This window comes from Dendropsophus ebraccatus, chromosome 4 (genome assembly GCF_027789765.1).
Source record: "Dendropsophus ebraccatus isolate aDenEbr1 chromosome 4, aDenEbr1.pat, whole genome shotgun sequence".
In the NCBI taxonomy this organism is placed as follows: Eukaryota; Metazoa; Chordata; class Amphibia; order Anura; family Hylidae; genus Dendropsophus; species Dendropsophus ebraccatus.
In genome coordinates, this window is record NC_091457.1 from 35,431,445 (window position 1) to 35,457,572 (window position 26,128).

At 44.1% G+C, this 26,128-nt stretch overlaps 2 protein-coding genes across 9 annotated transcripts in view; one reads left to right on the forward strand and one right to left on the reverse strand.

Moving 5' to 3' along the window:
- Positions 1-6,358, forward strand: part of ATG2A (autophagy related 2A) — a 68,977-nt gene extending 62,619 nt beyond the window's left edge. For all 3 annotated transcript variants that reach the window (XM_069965516.1, XM_069965517.1, XM_069965519.1), the window contains exons 34-42: positions 779-880; positions 967-1,051; positions 1,128-1,257; positions 2,093-2,165; positions 2,561-2,643; positions 4,304-4,425; positions 5,040-5,194; positions 5,277-5,429; positions 5,508-6,358. In XM_069965516.1, coding sequence (XP_069821617.1) covers positions 779-880; positions 967-1,051; positions 1,128-1,257; positions 2,093-2,165; positions 2,561-2,643; positions 4,304-4,425; positions 5,040-5,194; positions 5,277-5,429; positions 5,508-5,744 — 1,140 coding nt within the window. In that variant the 3' untranslated portion in view covers positions 5,745-6,358. The remainder of the gene's footprint in view (positions 1-778; positions 881-966; positions 1,052-1,127; positions 1,258-2,092; positions 2,166-2,560; positions 2,644-4,303; positions 4,426-5,039; positions 5,195-5,276; positions 5,430-5,507) is intronic.
- A 44-nt stretch (positions 6,359-6,402) lies between these two features.
- The window catches only part of LOC138788056 (inositol-trisphosphate 3-kinase B-like), a 57,288-nt gene continuing 37,562 nt past the window's right edge, over positions 6,403-26,128 (reverse strand). For all 6 annotated transcript variants that reach the window (XM_069965529.1, XM_069965526.1, XM_069965530.1 and 3 more), the window contains exons 3-8: positions 20,636-20,720; positions 17,450-17,663; positions 16,154-16,358; positions 13,678-13,779; positions 12,381-12,452; positions 6,403-7,418 (exon numbers count right to left, since the gene is read on the reverse strand). In XM_069965529.1, the coding sequence (XP_069821630.1) occupies positions 7,086-7,418; positions 12,381-12,452; positions 13,678-13,779; positions 16,154-16,358; positions 17,450-17,663; positions 20,636-20,720 (1,011 nt within the window). In that variant the 3' untranslated portion in view covers positions 6,403-7,085. The remainder of the gene's footprint in view (positions 7,419-12,380; positions 12,453-13,677; positions 13,780-16,153; positions 16,359-17,449; positions 17,664-20,635; positions 20,721-26,128) is intronic.

The window sequence follows — 26,128 nt, forward strand, 5'->3', positions numbered from 1 at the left end:
GCTGCCTGTGCCCCTCCCGGCTCTTTCTTGCTCACTGCTGACAAGTCTAATAGCGCTGGCAGCGAGCGGGGAACGAGTAGCAAGTGAGTGCTAACCTCACAGGTCAGGTCTCGCTTGGTCCCTCTCGTAACAGATGATGTAGGGAAAAAAAAGAAGGATCGGGCTTGTTGGATTTCACGTCCTGGTCTTTTTGTTTTCTCTAGAGATAAGCCGGCACCAGAGGAGTCTGCAGCAGCTTTCTGTGTTCTCCCTATTAGAAACACATGCACACTTTGTTGAGCTAAGCGTGTGTGTGGGGGGGGGGGATGTGTAGCGTTCAACAACAGCTGTTGAAGGTGTAAGGTCATCTTTACTCTAAGAGAACAATCTTTTTTATTAACATAGTGTATCTTCTAGAATGGTAAGCAGTGTGTACAGTTTAATAGGATGCCATACTGAGAAAATTATTCAAGGCTGTCATATACAAGTGATAAACAGGTGACAGAAACCCCCAATCTTTTATGGACTGGAAATGATTAGGATGTGAATGCATTGCAGCCACACTGCTACGCAGGACCATATTCAGCAGTGTCAGGCTTATGACCATTTTTGTTCAGACTCTGTTGCATTTGATGTTCTTTTTATGGTGTCATGTGAAACGTGTATTAAGGAACTTTACATATAAAGATATCTTCCTCAGAACCTTTAAACCATTAATAGATTATACGGTAAAGACAGGAAATTTACTTTAAAAATTTTAGTTTATACTTATAAGATTTCATCTGTCATCTCCCATAAGCTTACTATAAAAGCCCTCCATGTGCGTCCTGAGGCCGGGTTAGGGGGTCCGGAATGCTGCCTTCGAATGTCCTTAATGCCACTCCGCCTCAACATTGATCAGGTCAGTATGATATCCGCAACTTGTTGTGTACATTTCAGTGCTTTAGTCTTTGATGAAGTGATCTTCTCAATTACATGTTTCTATAGGATGCGCTCTTCTTCCTGAAAGACTTCTTCACCAGTTTGGCCTCTGGTATTCAGCCTGTGGTTGCTATGGAGGTTGGTTCAGATGGTAAGCTCTCATTGCATTGGGTTTTCATACAAAATAAAATTGTGTTCTCTTTTACTAAGATCTCTTTCATGCCCAGCTTCTCGTATGGAAAACCTTCGAAAACAAAGTGCCTCAGATTGTGAAGGAGGACTGGAGAATTCCTTGGATTCAAATGAAGAAGACACATCATCTCTTAGTTCGGCGTCTGATCAGCCTATTTACTTCAGGTGAGCCTATTTACTTCAGAACCTTTATAGCATGGCTAGTGTCTTTTTGTGTGCAAAACACTCATTCTAATGGTCCTTTTACACATGGCGGTCTTCAGCCGGCCACAAACAAGCACCGATCAGCATGATCGTTGCTTGTTTACAGTTCCTCTACCAGACACGACCAATCGCGAGGCCGGGCCGCACAAACGATTACTGGATCGTTCATACAGCCATTTAAATACAATGTCTACACAGGAGGTGTGCGACCGATAACAACAATAAATTTTACCGCCCGCAAAAAATATGTGATCAGCTCATGACCGGGCGTTTTCCTGAACGTGATCGTAATCACCTTTACACGGGACGATTATCGGCAGAATGAGCGTTTCTAGGAACGCTCTTTCACAATAATCGACCCATGTAAAAGGGGCCTAAGAATAAAAAGTTCAGTCAGTTGAAATGTTCCCCAACATCTGGACTGCAAACTACAAAGAAACCCTGTGTCATCTATCTCTTTCTTTCATCTATCGCTCCAATGGCATAAAAAAGTGATAATAGGTACGGCTGCAGGATCAGACTACACGCAGTTTTTGTGGTCTGTTACCATGGAGACATATAGGTTTGCATATGAGCTGTGGAAATCACATGGTAGGATGTTTTAATCATGCCTCACTGCAGAGTTGCTTAATTTTCAGTTTTTCCATGCATTAGGATAATAAAGCCGCTAGTTGTAAGGGTGGACACACATTGTATAGTAGAGGACCAGTTTAATGGTTATAAAGAGGTTTCCCAAACAGAAAGACTTTTAATATTGCACCTCTTTCAGCATCATACCTATTTCTGTTTACTTCAGAGAATTTCGCTTCACATCGGAGGTGCCAATCTGGCTGGATTATCAAGGCAAACACGTAACCACAGAGCAGGTGGTAAGTCATGGTTGACTGTTCCTGTCAGATCATAAACTGGCTTCTCTTCTGTCTCTGTGACATAAGTAGGGACTTCCCTGTGTGCTCTTTGTGGTTAAGGTGGTGGTATACCCTCTGTACTGTGTGTGCATTTAACTAGTTCTCTATGTCACAAATGTCTTCAAATGGGCACAAAGCCTACTCAAGGAACTTATTTGGAAAGTGTTATTTGCTATGTTATATGACGTATAGGGTTCTGCATCCATATTAGGGATTGCTAAGCCTGTGTCTATATATAGACAGATATGTCACATTTATACCACAGAGCAGTATGGAGGGACAACATGCTGCTCATCATACTTAATTCATAGGATTTTGTTTGCTATTGGCTTCATAAGATCTGTCTTTTATTGCAGGGAACATTTGCTGGAATATTAATAGGACTGGCCCAGTTAAATTGCTCCGAACTGAAGCTGAAGAGACTGTACTGCAGACACGGGTAAATGTATAATTCAGATTATATTCAGCGTGTAGACTATCGCTGTGTGCATGATCAGCTGCCTTAAAGAAAAATATTATTGTCCCCCCTCCCTCACATATACTCACGGCAGCTGATCGGTGTCCTGCGGCGCGGCTTTATTCCGGTACCATTTAAATCCGGCGCGCGCTCACATGTGCCTGATGTGACTCCTCTTCTCTGCCTTGTAATTGAACACCAAAAGTCATGCGTTTCCATAGAGAATGCATGGAAGTGCGTGAGATCCGGCGTATAACCACAGGACAGAGAAGAGGAGTCACAGCAGAGGCGGATGTGAGCGCGCGCTGGATTTAAACGGCGCCACGAGACCAGAACTAAGCCGCGCCGCGGGACACCGATCAGCTGCCGTGAGTATACATGACAGAGCCTACCGGGGGGGGGGGGGGGGGGGGGGTGCAATAATATTTTTTTGTGAACTGCTTCTTTAAAGGTATTCTCCACTCACCACTCTTAGCTGCCACCTCTGTCCATGACCAGATTTGTCCAGAGCAGGATAGTTTTCTATGGGGAGTTGCTACTGTTCTGGACAGTTTCTGTGAGGGACAAAGTTGGCAGCAAAGAGCAATGAGTCAGACTGGGAAGAATACACCTTACAGCAGCTGATAAGTACTAGAAGATTAGGGATTTTTAAATGGAAGTAAATAACAAATCTGTTTAACTTTCTGACACCAACTGATTTAAATGTTTCTTCTAACGGAGTACCCCTTTAAGGACGAGTACAGTTTGCAGCATTTTGAATTGCATTACTTTACTCCTTCATATCTTGCCAATGACATTTTGCTGCAATTCTAGACATTTCACATAGCATTGCACAACTGGAATAATTTAATGCAACTACTAGTTAGTTACATATGACTTTCTTTTTTATCCTATAGGGCAAAAGAAACTCTTTAGTTTTTTTACCTAGATATATTTTTCTCCAAAAGACAGTGCCATGAGCCATCATAGCATGCCATGTAAAATATTATGGCTCCATAGTCCAGGGCTCTGTGTACTGCCGTACAGGCCTAGTTACTAGGGCTAATTGTGAGATTAGGATGTTTATTACTTTATATTAAAAATAGGAAGTACTACACTGTAGACCAAAGAAGTGCAAGTGGGTATATAACCAGGCTGTTTATAGATCTGCCCTTGTACTGGGGGAACCCACCTACCTGATCGTCTTTTTAGGTCTTAAGGAGACGCACAGGAAATGTTTTCTTTCCTGTGGTTCTAATGCAGCAGTTCAGACTGGGTCATATGTATTGTATGCCAGCTGTGATCCTGCCTGTGATATAACTATGTAGTTGTGGGTGGTACTACAACTCCAATCACTTCAAAAGCTGCAATACCACACAGAAACTGTGGCCAAGAGTGGTGCTGTTTCTGGAAGTAAGCTGCTATGGCTTTTCTAACCTTGGATAACCCCTTTAATTTTTCTTAATATGGCTAGAAATAGTTGTGTTAATATTCAGTATAATGTGAAGGTGTGGTAACGTTATCTTGCTGCCCATCAGTACTGCTCTGATACTGGTCTGAACTGTAGATAGCAGGTAAACAACCAGTCATCTCTTTTTCTGTAAGATACTGTTTTATGGGATTATGAATCATTATTACCTTATCTTTCTACTCGTACCCACAGGTTGCTTGGGGCAGACAAGGTTTTCTCTTATGCTCTCAATGAGTGGCTGACAGACATCCGCAAAAATCAGCTGCCAGGGATTCTTGGAGGAGTAGGCCCCATGCATTCAGTTGTGCAGCTTTGTAAGTAGCATGTGCTTGGTCACTATGTAAATGTAAGTGTCCTGGCAGCTTAAAGGTCCCTGTATACTTTCAGTACCTATTCCCCGTTCCTGCCGACCTGCCCCCAACCCCCCCCCCCCCCCCCCCAAAATACAACTTTCAACCATTGCCGGACACTTTTAGTGGCAGCTTATCTCCAGGGAAAACATAACGATTGGGCATTCATTAAAGCATGCCTGGTCTTTCTTTCACACAACACCATCTGTTAGGGATAATTGGGAGTCCCCCGTACCCCTTTTACATGAGCCGGTTAGTTATCTTGTGGTTTACTGTTCCTGATAATTTGCCCATGTAAAACAGCCATTGGCGTTTCCCTGATGTGCAGGATCTGGATGCTCGTGATCTCTTACTATGAAGTCACATAGTAAGTCACATCTGCTGTAGACATAAAATAAGTGTACATTTTTATTATAGTTATTATAGAGAATACTATTATTTATTACCATTGTACTATTCTTTACCATATAATGGTGTTGCAAAACAACTGCTTGCTTCAGGCCTTGAGCTAATTTTTCTGTGTACCTGCCTTACTGTGACCTATACTAATGACTACTACTGCCCACTTGCTGTTTTAGTCCATGGTGTGCGGGACCTTTTCTGGTTGCCCATTGAACAGTACAGGAAGGACGGTCGCATCATTCGTGGCCTGCAGAGAGGGGCAGCATCTTTTGGCACATCCACAGCTTCAGCAGCACTAGAACTCAGTAACCGGCTAGTTCAAGCCATACAGGTAAAGAAGCATACAACAGTATTGCTTGGTTAGATAAAATGTCTGCATTTATACATACACTGCACCTAACTTTCCTATTTAGGCCACAGCAGAGACGGTGTATGACATTCTCTCACCAACACCGCCTGTTCCACGTTGCGCACTTGATGTTAGACAGCCGCGTAGATTAAGAAGAGGGCAACAGCCTGCAGATCTAAGGGAGGGAGTGGCAAAGGCCTATGATACAGTACGAGAGGTGAGTGCTTCTCCTAACCCAGGTATAAGTAGCAGTGTGAAGTTGCTGTAAAACTAACTCTTCCTCCACACTTAATAGGGTGTCATTGACACAGCCCAGACAATACGAGAGGTAGCATCACGTGGCCACGAACAAAAGGGCTTGACTGGCGCTGTCGGCGGAGTCCTGCGACAGATTCCACCCACTGTAGTAAAACCATTCATAGTGGCCACTGAGGCAACATCAAATCTGCTTGGAGGAATGAGAAATCAAATAAGACCGGATGCCCACAAAGAGGACTCTCTAAAGTGGAAGGCAGATGAGGGGCAGGACTGACATGATAACCTCTCTGCCCTCAAAGTGCCAAAGGAAAGCTGCAATATGTGAAGACGCCTGGAGTTTCTGGGTCTGCGTATCGAGCTGTTAACGTCACTGCATGACCACACTTGGACAATGAGAGCCACTCCCTACAGTACTTGATTCTTGCCCATAAGCCTTCTGTTGCATATTTCTATGACTTGTATTTTTCCGCTCATGTATTATCCTTCTGTCTGCTCCTGTATCCATGAACCTTCCTTTACTGTCTTTTACAAATCATGGAGTGACTTTAATGAGGAAAATACTTTTAAGCACTTTTATTGCAATGGTGGCCTTGAAACGCAGACCCTCGTTCTCCGGACCTAAGCTGTGCATTAATCTTTCTAGCAAAGAAGCTTGTGTTCATCCCATTTGATTTCACTGACCCATCTAACTGGAGATACATGATGCACGATGCAGGACTGTCTGGTCACATGAAGGGACTCTGCGGCCTCGATCATCCCGAATGTTGCTTTTTACATCTCTTTCTTCCCTTAATGCTTTCTTCTGATTGTGAGGCCAAATACGTATAAATAATATATATATTATAAATAAAAAATGTAAAAATACCAGTGACCTGGAAACAAAGTAAAGCAACTGTCAAGGCATTTTGTACTGTATGATATGAGGGCTGGTCTGTGGATACACTTTTATTTAGAAAGTGGTGGATGTAAAATGAATGACACAAAATGTTCTCGCACACTGTGATATTGTTCGGAGTCCGCTTCACGCTGCAGAATATTAGGAAATGTATTTACTGGCTCACACAAATCACATCATGATATTAATGGAAGAACAGTGTTTTGCCGGATAATGGAATGAAACTGAACACTATATTGTATAATGATTGTCCTGCCCCTCCGGCTACAGGGGGACCTCTATCCTTGAAGCCATCAGGCTACCAGGGGGACCTCGATCCCTGAAGCCATTAGGCTGCCAGGGGGGGGACCTCGATCCCTGAAGCCATCAGTCATTGCACTGTGCCGGTATGGCGTTTCATTCTGCTATAAAGTAACAGTCAATGTTCATTACTGTCTGTTATAGTCAACATGAGGAGCAGCAGGTCAGTGTTTGTTGTGCTTGGTTTTCCAGTGGCCTCTTATCTTCATAGAAGATCAACTCATTCCCTATTGTCTATCATTATATAGTAGATCAGCTTCCACTTTTGAGATTCTGCTTCAACATGAGCAACATTCACATGGGTTCATTGTAGTAACTCAAGTCCACCCAACAGTGACTGGTTCTGCTGTTCTAGTAATTTTAGTGAAGAAACTCCTTGGTCTGTTACCAGGCTGTAGAGGTGTATGCCTACTGTCTCCTTTAAAGCTCCTTGTTTTCCCCATTTGTAGTATTTTCCTCTATCTCCCTTTTCAGTAAAGTCTTTTCGCTAACTGTTTCCTTCTCTACCTCCTGTGCTACAGACTCTGAAGTCGCTTCTGCAGTCTCTTCTACCATACGCATGGTATCTCGGAGACTGGCAATAAGGTTCCGCAATCCGAGCAGGTAGCCATCTTCATGGGTTCCCTGCTCCCAGGGCACATCGTGTCGGAGACTGATGTGTGGTGGTGCTGGGGTTGTTTTACCAAAATCTATCATCCATACATTGGAGAAGCCACGTCTGTCATGTACAAAGAGTAGTGAGCTGCCAATCACCTAAAGGAAAAAATAACAATATCCATTATCAATAGTGTGAACCAATACAATGATAGAATGTAATGCAGAGAATTATTGGCTACCCCAGGAATTGTAAGTGGTAAGAAGTATACTTCCCCTTTAGTATGAGCCACTCCTGATCTGTTTGGCTCCTAAAGTCAGCTGTAATACATAGCCGACCCCTAGTCGCCAGAATAAGAGCCAATGCTCGTTAGCAACTTGGTGCTCTGGCTTATAGATGAGGTTATATCCATTTAAGCAAAAACCTATGGATATCAGGTGAAAACTTTACTGAATGCCCTAGATGGCCCATTAGAGGGTTATCCTGGCCAGACAATGTACCTGTTGTTATAGATTAGTACACTCATGTCCTTAAAGATCTTGGTAACCATAGAATTAATGTGCGAGTTGACACATTTTGGCATAGGGTGGGCAGGAAGGAAGCACGTTGATAACATGCCAATCTAATGCCAATCTACACTTCAGCAGCTCCCACAACAGCCTGGTAATGTGTTCTGCAGCAATGTCTGACAGTCTCTATTCTTTTCCTTTAGATTATCCGCCATCATTTGCAGGTCTATGCCCATGTTCTATTCACTTTTTTTTTTTTAAAGTGTAGACTTTCTTTCTGAACGCTCCATGCAGCAAGCCTATGTTATGTTTAATTTTAGCTTCATTAATCAGATGTACATATATAGAGGAGATGTGAGTGTTCTTGTTTTGTTATTTATTCTTTTATTATAATATATACATACATACACATACACACACACAACTGTTGCAACTGTTACAACAAGATGTAAGTGCTTTATAGCAGCTTTAGTAAAATTGGGGGTAAAGCACCCTGGCCAAAAATATATATTCTTAGGCATATAATGCTAACTGGCCAGCAATATTCTTGCAGTGTGAGTTGTTTCATCCCTGCTCAATTGCATCCATAGACACTAAGTAAACAACCAATACGTTACATGGTGTATTATGAAGGCAGGATGAGTCTCTCCTTTCTGGCAGATTTTACTGAACTGGAAGATTACACAATCACCTATCAGATCCTTCCTGACAGTTCTCATACCCCTCTGCAGGTGAAGATATACTTTCTGCACAATGTAAGAGACCCAGAAGAGCAGAGATATAGTTGATGATTAGATGCAGGGTTATACAACTCCCTTGACTCATTCCGCTACTTGCTGGATCTTTAGTATATTTCTACCAAATGCAGCTTGACACATTTATCTCCTGACTCTAATGGCCCTATTACACCAACAGATCTGACGACAGATTATCTGCCAAAGATTTGAAGCCAAACCCAGGAGTGGATTTGAAAAGAGGAGAAATCCAGTCTTTCCTTTGTGACCTGTTCTCTGTTTATAGTCTGTCCCTTGGTTTGGCTTCAAATCTTTGGCAGATAATCTGCCGTCAGATCTGTTGGTGGAATAGGGCCTTAAGGGTCCATTTACACAGAAAAATTATCTGACAGATTATCTGCCACAGATTTGAAGCCAAAGCCTGGCTTTGGTTTCAAATCTTTGACAGATAATCTGTCAGATAATCTTTCTGTGTAAATGGACCCTAATGCTAAGTTTACACGGAGCGATAATCAGGCGAATTTTCACGATAACGATCGAATTCGAACGATAATCGTCGTTCGCAAAAAATTTGCCGATCGTTCCGTGTACACAGTCGTTCACTGATTTTACCTATGTGTGAGATAGGCTTAAGCGATCGCAAAACGAATTTTCTGTACGATATATCGTTCCATCTAAACGCTGATTGTTATAAAAAAAAAATCGTTACTTCGAAATCGGTAATCGTACGATCGGGCCAATAATCGCCTCGTGTAAACTTAGCATTAGAGATGACAGGAAAAAGCCAATCACAAAGACATGTCATTTTGAGGCCAAATAATGTATAGACTATAGGCAACTGTATAGGCTACAATAAATCAGTATATTGCTGGAGTGATTCTTTAAAGGGGTTGTCTAGGGAACAGAAGACTGTTAAAGCTAGAGCTGAAACTTTATTCCCAACTGTCAGACATTGGGGGAAGGGCATGAACATCATAGTTTTACAACAGAGCTCTGCTCACCATGTTCCAGTCTACACTGAAAAAGTGAAGTGCAGAAAGCATCAGTGTATTGTTTACTCTACTTACCAGTCTGAATTGTCACATTTTCTCATGAAACCTTCCCCTTAAAGCGACTCTGTACCCACAATCTGACCCCCCCCCCCCCAAACCACTTGTACCTTTGGATAGCTGCTTTTAATCCAAGATCTGTACTGCGGTCTGTTCCGCAGGTGATGCAGTTATTGTCCTAAAAAACAACTTCTAAACTTGCAGCCCCGTGCCCAACGGGAGTATCTGTGCCCTAACTTTGCACCACCCCTTCGTCCCTCCTCCCCACCCTCTTTATCATTAGGAATGCCACTGAAACATTTTCTCCTGTCTGATCATTGCACAGGTGCTTATTGATCTACCCCATGTGCCGGGCTGGCACAGGTGATGAATAGGAGACAATCTGCCTGGGGCATTCCTAATGAGGAGGAGGGCGGGAGGAGGGACAGAGAGGTTGTGCCAGCCTAATGTATACACAATCTAGGCCACGCCCATTGGGCATTAGGCTGCAAGTTTAACCCTTAGAGGACCGGGCCAATTTTAATGTTTGCGTTTTCGTTTTTTCCTCCTTGTGCTTAAAAGGCCATAGCACTTGCATTTTTTTTACCTAGAAACCCACATGAGCCCTTATTTTTTGCGTCACTAATTGTACTTTGCAATGACAGGCTGCATTTTTTCATAAAGGACACTGCAAAACCAGAAAAAAATTCAATATGTGGTGAAATTGAAAAAAAAAAAAAAAAGCATTTCTTTTATTTGGGGGTTTTTACGCCGTTCACCCTGGGGTAAAACTGACTTGTTATATATATTCCTCAAGTCTTTCCGATTACAACGATATGTAACATGTATAACTTTCATTGTATCTGATGGCCTGCAAAAAATTCAAACCATTGTTAACAAATATATGTTCCTTAAAATCGCTCCATTCCCAGGCTTATAGCGCTTTTATCCTTTGGTCTATCGGTTTCTATCGGTACCTTGATTGCGCATATACGACTTTTTGATCGCTTTTTATTACAATTTATCTGGATTTGATGCGACCAAAAATGCGCTATTTTGGATTTTTTTACGCTTACGCCATTTACCGTGCGAGATCAGGAATGTGATTAATTAATAATTCAGGCGATTACACACGCGGCGATAAGAAACATGTTTATTTATTATTATTTATAACATGGGAAAAGGGGGTGATTCAAACTTTTATTAGGGGAGGGGGCTTTTTATTAGTCACTTTTTTTTTTTTACTTTTACACTTATACTAGAAGCCCCCCTGGGGGACTTCTAGTATAAGCACTCTGATCTCTCATTGAGATCTATCCTGTATACTAATACAGGATAGATCGATGAGATAGGCACTTTGATTGCTTCCGACTGCGGCAGCCGGAAGCAATTGAGTGCCGAGCAGGGATCAGCGCCATTACGGTGCTGAGCCCGGCAGGAGTAGGATGTGTGGATCGATCCATCCCACTAGACACCAGGGATGGCTGCATTCAAGTAATCGGATGAAGCTGTCAACCTTGACAGCTGCATCCAATTACTTTATTAGCAGGCACGGCGATCGGATGCCGCACCCGGGGCCGCGGTGGTTCAGAGCGCGGCCGATGTGCGGCCCCGCTCTGAGCACACATAGGCGGCCCTGGACATACGGGTACGTCCAGGGTCGCCCAAGGGTTAAAAGTTGTTTTTAGGACAATACCTGCATCACTTGCCGAACGGACCCCAGGACAGATCTTGGATTAAAAGCAGCTATCCGAAGGTACAAGTGGTTTGGGGGGGGTCAGATTGTGGGTACAGAGTCGCTTTAAGTTCTGTTTGTACTAAAGTCTCTAGGATAAAATATGTCCATAATACTTGGCCTTGGCACATGCCACATTTTCCCCCCCTCATAGATTCCTAAATAATATAGCCTCTGTACATACTGCACAAGGAGGTACAGTATAGATCATAGCAGTGTGAATGTATTCAGGTACCTTGTTTAGTGAATGTGGTGTGAGGTGGCATATCTGGCAAATTGTTCAGCCTTTATTTATATTTCTTGACCACTTTGTTACGTAAATCCTGATCCATAGAGTGATCTAATCGGCTATTTTTTTTTTTTTATCTCCTCAATGATTAAATAGGATGAGTACAGTGGACATCACTGCAAATGGGGACGCCTTGAAGTGTTTGGGTGAAATAAAGTTGGAAGAAAGTTCCATCTTCCTGATAATATATAATTCCTATTTTTTTAGCATACTGTCAACCATGGGATTCGCTCCACTTAGGGTTCATTTACACAGAAAGATTATCTGCAAAAGATTTGAAGCCGAAGCCAGAAACAGACTATATACAGAGATCATGTCATAAAGGAAAGCCTGAGATTTCTCCTGTTTTCAAATCCATTCCTGGCTTTAGCTTCAAATCTTTGGCAGATAATCTGTCAGATAATCTTTCTGTGTAAATGGACCCTGAAATGATTGTAGAGTTCTCCAGAAAGGGCTGGCAGAGTGGAACCTATTAAGGAATGGTAAGGGTGTAAAATACTGTATGTAGTGATACAAACCTTTACTGTGCAGACAACAGCATCTGTGTGTGTCTATGAGATTGGAGGCATGCAGCGGTAGTAGAGCCCCATACACCTTTCTTGTGAGCAGTGTTCAAGCTTTTTATGGGCTAGGTTCACAATATGTAAAAATGATGGCCGTCTTTTAGAACAACGGCCGCCATTGTGTAATAATGTAAGTTATTTGTGCGATAGCGACAATTGTTAGAAAAAAACAGCTGTCATTTTTCCATAGTGTGAACCTTGCCTTATACCTCTCCTGGCTTGGCTACCACCTGTGTATGCCACTGTCGTCACCATTACTAACCTCATGAGTGCGGAAGAACTCGGAGGTCTGAAGTGCAGCCTGCATATTCTCCAGCCGCTCCAGGTAAGCAGCCTGAAACAAAAATGACACAGACCCTGTGTTACAGTGTATAGGGACACTGAAGTCACTTGCTCTACATACATTTCTAAGATGTCTGCCTTTAAAAGGATTGTTAAGGCATAGAAAAACATGGTTGCTTTCTTCCAGAAACAGCACCTCACCTATCCTCATGTTGGCTATGGTCACACAACGTAAGTAAATTATAAATCACACCCGTTGTTGCCGATTTGCAACACGGCTGTTGATAATTCTTTACCTACATTGTGCTGCAGGCTAAGAAAATCTTGGCTGGAGTGTATACACATGGTATACACTCCGGCTGGGATCCCTAGGGGCGCAGCAAAAAACTGACATGTCAGTTTTTTGCGGCCGCTATTCAATGAATAGCGGCCGTAAGGAAACTGTCAGTTCACACAACAGAGTGTGCAGGTCCAGCCGCACGCTCCATTGTGTACAGTGGCAAATTTGGATGCGGGCGCACACAGATGCGCCCGCATCTGAATTCAGCAGCAGTGAAGATAATCAGGGATGATCTTCTCTAACACCGGCCGCTCCGTGACCCGGCCGGGTCATGGAACAGCCGGTGTCTTACACCATGCGAACATGGCCTTTGGGTGTAATTTGAATCGGATGGAGCTGAACTGTAATACCACACACAGCCTGGGGACACGGTGCTGTTTGTGAAAGAAATTGGCTGTGCTTTTTCTAATCCCGCATAACCTCTTTAACACAAAACATACACTGATCCTCCACCATGCTCCACTGTTGGTTGTAGACATTGTTCAGACTGCTTTTTGCTTTTGCAGTGTACATATCGTGTTTCTACTACGCTAGAATAAGCTGACTGTCTTAACAGAGAACTATTGTTGCTGCGGTCTCTCAGGTGTGATTCCTCCAGTATGGTGCACACCTTACAAGACAAGTCTGGTAGCATTCCCTGCGTACTCTGTACTTTTAAGGGATGGCTGTCAGGTCAATACAAGAATAGCATGAAGGGCTGCAGGCGCAATGCTCTAATGAAAACCGTTGGCTGAGTTATAGGGGCAGCAAGATCTATGGGAAAGAAGAGAACTGAACCAACAAGCAACATGGTGACTGCAGTGAAAAAATACAACTGGTTAGACATCCGACTACCAGCAGGGTCTTTAGAACAGGAAAGTTCCAATGTATGTAGGGCCATGGGATTCCCTGAGATATAACTGAATGCAGTAGAAGGGAAGGTACTGTTGTCTCGTACCAGGATGTCCTTCCGTCCCTTGGTAAAAAGAACAAACGTTTCCATTATCTTATCTCTGCTCTTCATTTTTTTGAAGTTCTTCTTGACAGGCCCAGCTTCAACCTAGAAGATAAAGCAGCATCTTCAGCTTGGTTCTATAAGGGGTTGTATAAGAGTAGTCAACATCACTGTAGGAGATCTGGGGTCAGCTAACGTCACTAGAAGGCAGGACAAAGGGCATAGCAGGCAGTATGTGCCACCTCCATGACACTGTCCACCAATGCAATCATTTAATAAATACATTTTCTGTGAAAATAAAGACATAAAGGGGGAGGGCGTTTGACTCTCACTTTAAAGGTGGCAATTATCTTTCCCACCTCCCCATAAATAAACGTTCACATATAAACATCCATGCGTTCCCTATAGGGAGGGAAGGACTTAGCTATAATCAGACAGCTCTGACTCCGGCTTATCATTCCCAAAACAATAAGGTTGGGCAGTGTAAATCCGATATACCTGGCCTGTGTCTCCACCGGCATCATCTGCTGACAGTTGGTCGAACCTGCTACTAAGGTGTACCTTATACCTTAAAGGGTATCTCTATGCTATGTATTAGCTGGGCTGTACAGTTATGTTTTAGCTGGGCTGTACATGTATCTAATAGCTGGGCTGTACATGTATCTAATAGCTGGGCTGTACATGTATGTATTAGCTGGGCTGTACATGTATCTAATAGCTGGGCTGTACATGTATGTATTAGCTGAGCTGTACATGTATCTAATAGCTGGGCTGTACATGTATGTATTAGCTGGGCTGTACATGTATGTATTAGCTGAGCTGTACATGTATCTAATAGCTGGGCTGTACATGTATGTATTAGCTGGGCTGTACATGTATGTATTAGCTGGGCTGTACATGTATCTAATAGCTGGGCTGTACATGTATGTATTAGCTGGGCTGTACATGTATCTAATAGCTGGGCTGTACATGTATGTATTAGCTGGGCTGTACATGTATCTATTAGCTGGGCTGTACATGTATGTATTAGCTGGGCTGTACATGTATCTAATAGCTGGGCTGTACATGTATGTATTAGCTGGGCTGTACATGTATCTAATAGCTGGGCTGTACATGTATCTAATAGCTGGGCTGTACATGTATGTATTAGCTGGGCTGTACATGTATCTATTAGCTGGGCTGTACATGTATGTATTAGCTGGGCTGTACATGTATCTAATAGCTGGGCTGTACATGTATGTATTAGCTGGGCTGTACATGTATCTAATAGCTGGGCTGTACATGTATGTATTAGCTGGGCTGTACATGTATCTAATAGCTGGGCTGTACATGTATCTAATAGCTGGGCTGTACATGTATGTATTAGCTGGGCTGTACATGTATCTATTAGCTGGGCTGTACATGTATGTATTAGCTGGGCTGTACATGTATGTATTAGCTGGGCTGTACATGTATGTATTAGCTGGGCTGTACATGTATCTAATAGCTGGGCTGTACATGTATGTATTAGCTGGGCTGTACATGTATCTAATAGCTGGGCTGTACATGTATGTATTAGCTGGGCTGTACATGTATGTATTAGCTGGGCTGTACATGTATGTATTAGCTGAGCTGTACGTGTATCTAATAGCTGGGCTGTACATGTATGTATTAGCTGGGCTGTACATGTATGTATTAGCTGGGCTGTACATGTATGTATTAGCTGGGCTGTACATGTATCTAATAGTTGGGCTGTACATGTATGTATTAGCTGGGCTGTACATGTATCTAATAGCTGGGCTGTACATGTATCTTATAGCTGGGCTGTACATGTATGTATTAGCTGGGCTGTACATGTATGTATTAGCTGGGCTGTACATGTATGTATTAGCTGTGCTGTACATGTATGTATTAGCTGGGCTGTACATGTATGTATTAGCTGGGCTGTACATGTATCTATTAGCTGGGCTGTACATGTATGTATTAGCTGGGCTGTACATGTATGTATTAGCTGGGCTGTACATGTATCTATTAGCTGGGCTGTACATGTATCTATTAGCTGGGCTGTACATGTATGTATTAGCTGGGCTGTACATGTATCTAATAGCTGGGCTGTACATGTATCTAATAGCTGGGCTGTACATGTATCTAATAGCTGGGCTGTACATGTATCTAATAGCTGGGCTGTACATGTATGTATTAGCTGGGCTGTACATGTATGTATTAGCTGGGCTGTACATGCATCTAATAGCTGGGCTGTACATGTATCTAATAGCTGGGCTGTACATGTATCTATCATTCCTGGAAGTATCAATGACACAGCAGGAAATTACAGCTCAGGTAAAGTTTTGAGTTGAGTGAAACAGAAAGTTGTGTCAATGCTGTGTGACTGGTCGGTCAGGGGCCATTAGGGAGCTTAGTCTTTTAAGTCTGAGTATTCTTATTCTCTTACGTGGGTTGAAGGTTCCCAGAAGCCATCATATATTATGTTCTGACTCACCGTAACCCCCTCTATGCGGAATCCCAGCGATGCGGTGGAGCTCACACTCTCCCTCCACTGCATGTAACGCGGTTTGGTAACCGCTTGCTGCATATGTTCTTCTGGTGTGGGAGCTTCAGGTTCCAGGGCTACCATCTTGTTATACATGTCTTTACGTGGTGTTGGCTTCAGGAGGGCCTTGGCCAACTCCTCTTCTAGGTATGTCCTGCAGCAAGACAGTATTATTTGGGTTACAGATCCAATATTCAATGAAACCATCAGTTAATATACACGAAGGGAATGATAAGCAAGTGGCAAGTTGGACGACTCAATAAGGAAGCCTAGGGAGGCCCTGAGGATAGGACACCTAGGAGAAAATACTTAACACTATAAGGCCATATTCGCACACAGTTTTTGATACCATCTTTTTGCTTAAAAAAAATTAAATAAACAAAAACTGCCCCCTTGTGCTCAAAAGACTACGATAAAATAATGACCAGTAAGTAATACAATGTGTGCAATACCAGCCATTTTTCCATTAAAGGAGAAGTCCAGTGAAAATTTTTTATTAAAGTATTGTGTTTCTCCCAAAAAGTTATACAAATCTCCAATATACACTTATTACGGGAAATGAATATAAAGTGCTTTTTTCCCTGCACTTACTACTGCATCAAGGCTTCACTTCCTGGATAAAATGGTGATGTCACGACCCGACTCCCAGAGCAGTGCGGGCTGTGGCTGCTGGAGAGGATGATGGCAGAGAGATGCTCAGTGTCCCTCCAGTGCTCTGTGTCCCTAAGTGTCCCTCTGCCATCTCCTCTCCAGCAGCCACAGCTCGCACAGCTCTGGGAGTCGGGTCGTGACATCACCATGTTATCCAGGAAGTGAAGCCTTGATGCAGTAGTAAGTGCAGGGAAAAAAGCACTTTAAATGCATTTCCCATAATAAGTGTATATTGGTAATTTGTATAACTTTTGGGGGGCAATACAATACTTAAATATTTTTGTCAGACTTCTCCTTTAAAGTCCATTAAACTCAATACCTGGAAAAAGACAACCACATTATAATTCTATGTGTATATGTAAATGATAACTAAACGATTGGTGAACATAGCGGGCTGTACAGTGCAGTATTATTATGGCGGCAAATGTTGGTATTATGTGGATACTGTAAGGGAGCATTATTGTATGATGGTATATGTAGTCTATGGTTGGTTGGTTATCTAAACAAGCAAGTTTCCCAGGACCACATTTTCTATAAAATATCTTTGTATATACAAAAGTATAGAGAGGAATATTAATAAATAAAAGGTTCTACCGAATTCCAATTTTGCAGTCCATGATGCTGGGAGCTTCCAGGCCCATGAGTAGGTCTTCCATCTTGATATAGGTCTGCTCATCTCTCTCCACTAGTCCATAGTAGGTTGGGACATATGGCCGCAGTACATCTTCCATAAGGGCCACAAGGCAGGCATTTTCTACCGGACTGAATTTCTTAAGGATGTGACCTCTCTCACTTGCTTTAAAGTTACCTTGGAGAGGAATACAGGAGAATACAGAAATTGATATGGCAGGAAGTTAAGGTCGTGTACATGTTTACCGATCCATCCTAAATACTTCTCTGATGATGTCATGAGCTCAGCTACTTTTGTCATGGCGCACTTGACACTTGGCTCACCTCACTGATTCTTCAGAAGAATATTGATTTATAGAGACTTCAATATTAGAGCTGCCAACTGTTCAGCTGAGAAGCTTCAAAATCTCAGTCCAGACTTTCCTTTTACTATTTACATATAATCTACACAAAAGGTTGTGCAACTTTTTAAAAGGGTACTCCGGAGGTGTCTGAAAGTTATACAGATTTGTATAGCACAATTTCTGAATTACTTCTATTTAAAAAAAATGCAAGTATTCCAGTATTTATCAGCTGCTGTATGTCCTGATGCAGCGGCCAGTGATTGGCTTAGGGGGCTGTCACTGCTGTGACGGGTTCGTCTGCAGAAGTGTTGGCGCTTGCTGTGGGCAGCAGGTGACCCAGTTACACGCCAGGAGTACACCAGGAAAGTGAGAAGGGGTAAGTATAACATGTACCGATGGAGTACCCCGTTCACCCCACCTGCATTATCATGTATTATCGGGCGGTTTAATAGCATTGGTAATAGAGCACTGATCTAACAGATTGTCTCTCATTTATCCCACAGGCCAGGCCGTCTAGGCTGGGGTCCCACTGCGTTTTTGTGCCCATTTTACAGTTTCCATTACAGTATACAAAAATGTTGCACTGTTTTTTCAATAGGAAATCAATTCTAGTGTATAGTAGACAGCAGCATCCATCATCTTATAAGATTTTGTTTTCAAGTGTATATAATTAAACTGAAACAAAAAGCAGTGCAAACCCCACCTAACACAATATAAAGCCCCAGAGAAATGTAAGCAGAACCTGCCACTTTTAGTAGGACCTGACAACTATCTTATGTGTATAGGGTCTTCCTGACTCCAATAGTTGATGACAGGGAAAGAAGGATCAGGCACAATGAATTTCAATGCCCGATCATTTTAATCTCCCCATAGATAGGTCATCAGCTGAACCTGGATCAGCCAACCATCTAATGTGTATGGGGACCCCCAAAGAGGGACAACCAAGGTGTCCAACTGTTCTCTCTCCTGGAACCTTGTTAACTGATTATGTTGGATTTTAACACCCAACATGCCAGGCCACCATCATTGCTATCCCAGTCAAAATACATGCACATTCAGCTCAGCTGGGCATGCACATGGACGTGGGATTTGGAAAGACATCTTTACTCCTGTGTTTATTTAATGAAAACACAGGCAGCTCTGCTTAGCATGAGAGGGGTTTAGGGAGGGCATAGGTCCTACAATAATAATAACATACTGTATTCTGTCTAGAGAATAATCTAGTCTATGGACAGTAACCACTATGCAGATATGCCATCTATATAAACTAAACTACTACTCTACTGACATGCTAAACACCTCTTTTGTGATCTTAAAGGGAACCATAATGCATATAACGCTAACGCACTCCAGAGCTGCTAAAGCATTTTCTTAGCATACTTGGTGTGCCGTCCTCCAGGGGCCTCCAACTGGCAACTATGTCTATCAATCATCCCTGCAGAGTGCGGCGACTAGTCACAGTCCAGACCACTAGTTACAGACTAGTTACGGAATAAAACAGCGTTTCCTCTGATATACCCCCTAGAAGGATGACCCACCAAGTATGGTATGACAACACTTTAGCAGCTCCTAATAGAGTTATATACATTCTAATAGTAAGTGGTTCCCTTTAAGGGCAGAGCTCGATATCAGCTAATACTACCGATAGTGACCAAAAACCCTTAATTGGTAATACCAGGCACAACCATAGTCCATGGTAGACCATTGTTTCTTATCCCTCAACAACCAATTTAAAAACATGACAGCTACACACCTGTCCATGGTATGCCTGGTATTAGAGCTCGTCTCCACTTAAGTGAATATGACCGAGGTGCAATACCACGCACCACCTTTGGACAGGCTTGGTGCTGTTACTCAAATAAAGCAGACACTTTTTAATTCTTGAAGCTACTTTAAAGCGACTCTGTACCCATAATCTGACCCCCCCCCCCAAACCACTTGTACCTTTGGATAGCTGCTTTTAATCCAAGATCTGTCCTGCGGTCCGTTCGGCAAGTGATGCAGTTATTGTCCTAAAAAAATACTTTTAAACTTGAAGCCCGCGCCAAAAGGGAGTATCTGTGCCCTAACTTTGCACCACCCCTCTGTCCCTCCTCACTACCCTCTTCATCATTAGGAATGCTCCAGGCAGATTACCTCCTATTTCCCACCTGTGGCAGCCCGGCACATGGGCTGGATCGTTAAGGACCTGTGCAATGTTCAGTGTTTCAGTGGCATTCCTAATGATGAAGAGGTTGGGGAGGAGGGACGGTGCAAAGTTAGGGCACAGATACTCCCGTTGGGCACAGGCTTCAAATTTAAAAGTAATATTTTAGGACAATAACTGCATCACCGGCAATGGACAGATCTTGGATTAAAATTAGCTATCCGAAGGTACAAGTGGTTTGGAGGGGTCAGATTGCGGGTACAGAGTCGCTTTAAGGTATGTTCACATGTACCATATCACAGCAGATTTCACACTGAAAGTTTCTTTACTCCACTGCGAGAATGGAGTGCCATAGACTTTAATGGTAATCAGATATGCAGCAAATTTCACTGCAAAGCTCGCAGCATGAAATTCCCTGTGACACGGTACGTGTGAACGCAGCCATAGAATAAGCTAATCATTTTGTGCGCGTTATAAGGAAACAAAATACATTATTGTGAAGCTTCCTCTGGAGTATAGAGAGAATTTATAATATGCAGCAGCCCCACGGCTACTCCCTGATCTTCGCTCGCAACTAAATACCAAGCATACTGTCATTATAAAGAGAATCCACATAAAATGTAAACCGTATTGTGAATGTACTACTGCCGCCATTTGTACCTTCATGACCAGCCAGCTGCACCCAGGAATTCTGCCGACGGAGGGACCAATGCACCATCGTGAAGAAAGTCTTCCATGATTTGGTCTATAAAATAAAAGGATTACTAGGTTAGATTTGGGTTTGGCAGAGAAAAAAGACACAATCCATACATTATATTATTAAGGCCCCTAATTCAGTTCATGTTTCAAGGGATCCATTGCTATTATATGTTGGAATTATGTCCATAAACAAGATGTATATATCTATAAGATGCTCCATACATAGTCACTAGTAGATTATGCTCGCCTATAAAAGTCTATGGCACGCCTTATAGAGACTTTTGTTTTGTTTCTTTCTGGCCCACAATGTATGCCTCATTTCAGCTTCTGTGGACTATTTTATTGTCTTCGTTCCTTTTATGTTTTCAGTGTTAAAATGTCCTCTTTGCATATACAGTGTGCCTGGGTGAGCCATCTCTCATCTCTTAGTTTTCTTTGGATTCTATAAAAAAAAAAAAAAGAATTCTGACATCCTGCATACACCATCAAAGGGAGTCTAGTGTCTACTAGTGTACCATTGAGTTCAATGTATAAGCCATACACTATAAGATCCCTAGTGATGGCTGCATGGGTGAATCATTTAAAGAGATTATCATAAGATTTTAGGTTATTCCCCATCCACATGTGCAAGTCTGGGAACTCACTGAATACATGATCAATGCTGAGAGAATTAAGGGCACATGCTCAACCATCACTCCATTCATTTTCTATGGGACTTCTTAACATCAGGCGGGAACTTGGTAAAAAGTCAAGAAAGGCAACTTTCGCTGGAGGCTGCTCCATACAGGCCTCTTTATGTAGGCAGTGGATAGCGGTTGTAGAGAGCTGCCTCCTTGCCTTAATACCAAGGCATCTTATAAAGTTGTGATTTCTATATGATTTTACAATGTTTCTCAGTAAAGTACAGTGGTACCTTGGTTTAAGAGTAACATGGATTGAGAGCGTTTTGCAAGAAGAGCGCACAGATTTTCAAAATTGTGACTTGGTTTAGGAGCACTGCTTTGGTTTAAGAGCTCACTGTACTGGGTGGGAGGGGGAGTAGAGGAAGTCAGGGTCTGCACAGGGTGGTCTATAGCCCTTTACTCTGACCCAGGAAGTCTCCCTTACCTTCCAAATCATAGCATCCACTTCAGGCTGGAGCTTACATCAGGGGACAGGACTGTAGAGGTAATTTCTCCATAGCTGTAACCCCTCTCTCCCCTGACAGAGAGTGCTGCATGTATGTGCCCACATCTGTCCTGCTCATTCCTTCATGCTCCCTGCAGTCTCTGTCCGCCCTTGTGTTTTTCATCCTCTCCATTACTGTACAGTAACTTATAATATCACATATTCTGCTGTTTCTGAATGTTTGTTTCATTTGTTTTACATGTTATTCAGAATAATAAATCATTATTTTTGGGGTGTGGAACCAACTGACTGTTTTTTAATGATTTCTATCAGATGCAGGGTCCAACAATATGGAGGAGGAGAACCAAGTGAGTATTTCCAATAAAAACTATATTTGTCTATTACTATTTATGCAGTTATCCCATATATTACATCCACAATGCATTACTGTAAGTATACATTTACTAATAAAATGCTGTAACTAGGATAGGGCATTAAAATTAAACTGTCACCCCTTTTCCTTTACTCACGCTTCATTTCATTGGTTAAGAGTGTCACCTAGGCGGGGCTTCACATCAGTTGGACCCCATCTTCTGGCTGGGAAGAGTGCCCAACTGCTGTGAAGCCCCGGCTAGGTGACGCTGTGGCGCGTCGATGTAATGAAGCGATTTAAGAGCAGAAATACACAGACAAGGGTTATACAGGTATATATTGAATGTGCAGCATCTAAGCTTGTGGATGAACCACACAGAGTAAAGGGGGTGACAATATCACTTTAAGTTCTGTATGATAGTCATCTCAATGAAATAAAGTAAATAAGGAACAAAGAAATATAGAATGTGCACATATAACATATGAATGAGAATAAAAGCTGTAAAGACAGGAGTAAAGCAAGCAGGTGCTTTCAGAGCTCAATGCGCTATAGCTATTATAGCTGAACTATAGATTGGAATTATAGATAGAGGTCTCCTTCCTGATTCCCTTGAAGCCAATAAACACATAAAACAGACTATACAAAACACACAGTGTGAGCCGTCAGGCTTAGCCGGCCTCACACATCTTTCATCACTAGCACCATGACTTGTGCTAGATTCACATGAAAGAAATTTACATTGGAAGCCACATGTTTGAAAAAGCCCAGAGAAGAACATAAACCAACAAGTGTGAGAAAGGAAGAACATAAGGAGGACATCAAGAGGCCCTGCAGCTAGTTCAGTCATGATATGAATGTATCTACATATCTAACAGCAACGCAAGTACCAGCCTTAGGCGATTCTGGTAGACGCCAGCCTGTATAAGGCATGGAGTCTTGGACTGCTGGGGCGGTTAGGAGAGCAAGGGGTTAATGTGCTGTGTGAGGGGATTGAACGGGTTAACTGGGGGAAGTTGAGGTTTTATGGTTGTTAAGGGGAGGAGAAGAGGTTGGCAGGAAGAGGCAGGCTAGCAGGAGGAGTTTATGGGGTATATAAGGCTGGTAAGGGGCGGGCTCACCCTCTTTCCCGGTTTTTTCCAGCAAGGAGTTGTAAGTCAGGAACGCTGTGATGTCCCAAGAGCTCGAGTTAGCTGATGCGCTGCGGCTGCAGATGCAGCAGGACCCGACTTTCCTCAGCCGCCTGCTTGCTGGTATGGGGGAAGGATCCGGTCCTATGGTAGAGCCTGTTGTGCCCAGAGGTGGCCGGCGGTCCGCACGGCGAATCCGCCCACCTGCGCGCCTTAGCCCCAGCCCTGTGCTCCCTGCGCGTCGCCGGACGGGAGGGGGAGGAGGAGCCGAAAGTGCGGTCGCGCCGGCGTCACTTCCGGTTGCGCGGCATTTGGCTCCGCCCCTTCCGCCTGGCGCGCCCGTTGCTGCCTTGGCCCCCGGCGGTGTCACGTGGCCTCCAGTACCTCCCGCAGGGCCCGTTATCCCCGCCGTACACCCGGTCAGCACCATGGGCAATCAGGCCTGTGCCTCCCCTGCTTCACAGGAGTCGGGGGAGTGTAGCTCCCAGCCCACTTCAGCTCCCAGCCAAAGTCAGCAGACAGGTGAATGCAGCCTGCACCTGCCTGCTTTGTCCCTGCCACCCACCCCCCCACTGGCTATTCTCTCTCCTGCAGATGCTCCCATCCCAGCTCCCCCACCTCTGCCTCCTTGTCCCCCTAGTGCTCCGATAGGATATCCTGCGCAGCGTGGATGTGATCAGGCCTCCTGTAAGGAGCGGCTGCCTGTGACTGTGCAAACCTGTGAGGGGCCCCGTGCCGGTGCTTGTGGGCACAGGCGTTCTCGCTCGCCATCGTATGCCTCATCTAGGGGATCTTCTAGGCATAGGCGCCGCAGATCCCGTGAAGCTAGAAGCCGTTATTCTCGGCGGCATTGCAGGGAGTCTAGAAGGAGGAGTCATTCGAGGCGATCTAGGAGCTCTAGGTGGCGCTCCCCTTCCTCGCAGTCATCATCAGGTACCCCCTCGAGCTCTGAAGGGGAGTCAGTACGCAGTAAGAGGCGGGAGCCTTCCCGTCGCAAGCGGAGTTCGTGCAGCTCGGTGAGGCCAGAAGCTACAGCCCCGGCGCCAGAAATCCGACCATCAGCTCCTCCGGCTCCGATCCGGACAGTCCAGTTAGCACCCGCGATGTCTTCCAGCGTGATGTCCATACCTCAAGAGGTTCCTGGTCAGTCATCGCCTGCGTTTGGGGGTGAGTTTGACTTTGCACGGGCTTGGGGGGGGGTGGGGGATATAGTTCCTGCCCTTAAGGCGATTTTCAGTAAAATTGACCCGGCCCCTGAACCGCTTCCTCAGGTGGGGGTTAAGCAGCCCTCGGCTAAGGCGAGTGTCCACAAGGACGCCTTTTTCTGCGGGATTAGCCCGCTGGGTACTCATCTGGATGAGGACACAAAGGAAAAAATCTGGAACAATCAATACGTGGACATTTGGTCTTTAATCACTACTGATCAGCATACGGTTGACAAGGAGAGAAAGGTTTCTGCTGATCGGTATGATAGAAGACCAAAGGTTGCAAAAACTATAAATAATTGGCTCCAGGCTTTTTCAGTGTTGGGTTGTGTCATGGGTATCAAGCATCCGGAGCGTTGCTCCGAGCTTTTCATTTACATGGATTCGATATACAGCGCCTTTAAATCCCATGGAGGTAGTGCTTGGTGGCGTTATGACGAAGAATTTCGTCGACGCCTTGCGCTGCAGCCGGATATTGGATGGGGAGTTAAGGCTACCGATGTCTGGCTGCGCCTAATGATGGCGCAGAAGAACAATCCCTTTCCCTCAGCGGCCACTGCCCCAGCAGCCGGAGTCCCTGGGGCAGTGGCCGTGCGACGGCCAGGAACCTGCTGGCTCTTCAATGAAGGCCATTGCAGGTTTTACGGACTCTGTAAGTTTCGCCACGAGTGCTCCACTTGCGGAGGGCAGCACGCGGTGGTTAAATGCCAGCGAGCAAAAGTGCACGGAAAACCGGCAGCGGGTGCTGACGGGAAAGACCCCGGTGAACGTGGACGCGATGCGGCCATGGCTAAGTGAATACCCAAAGCATAACTCCGCAAAACAATTGTTAGAAGGTTTCACCTACGGTTTTTTCATACCTTTCTATTTTTCTCCTTTTCCGTTGTGGGCTGATAATCTGAAATCTGCCCGAGAGTCACCTGAGGTCCTCGCTGATAAGGTCAGTCTTGAAATATCATTGGGTAGGGTTGAGGGCCCCTTTGTTTCCCCTCCTTTTTCAAATTTACGAGTGTCCCCTCTCGGTGTTGTCCCGAAAAAGGAGGTTGGTAAGTTTCGTTTAATACATCATCTTTCCCATCCGAAGGGCAGTTCCGTTAACGATGGAATTCCCAAGGAGGATGCCGCAGTCTCTTATGTTTCTTTTGATTGCGCTGTCCGCCTTCTTGTGGCGGCTGGCCGCGGTGCCCTCCTTGCGAAGTCTGATATCCAGTCTGCCTTTCGCCTTCTCCCGGTTCACCCTGAATGTTACCATCTGCTGGGGTTCCAGATAAACGGTTTGTATTACTATGACACTTGTCTCCCTATGGGCTGTTTCATTTCGTGTCACTTCTTCGAGATGTTCAGTTCTTTTCTCGAGTGGGTGGTACGACATGAAACGGGAAGTAATGCAGTCATTCATTATTTGGATGATTTTTTGTTTGTGGCCCCAGCGGACTCCAATTGGTGCGGTTTTTTGTTAAACACCTTCCGTTTCTGCATGCGCAAGTTCGGGGTTCCCATTGCAGAAGAAAAGACGGAGGGTCCTGTTACTTCTCTGTCCTTTCTGGGAATTGAGCTCGATTCGGTGGAAATGGTTTTCCGCCTGCCGAGGGACAAGTTGGAGCGCTTGCAATCCCTTATCAACGGTTTTGTATCAGTCCAG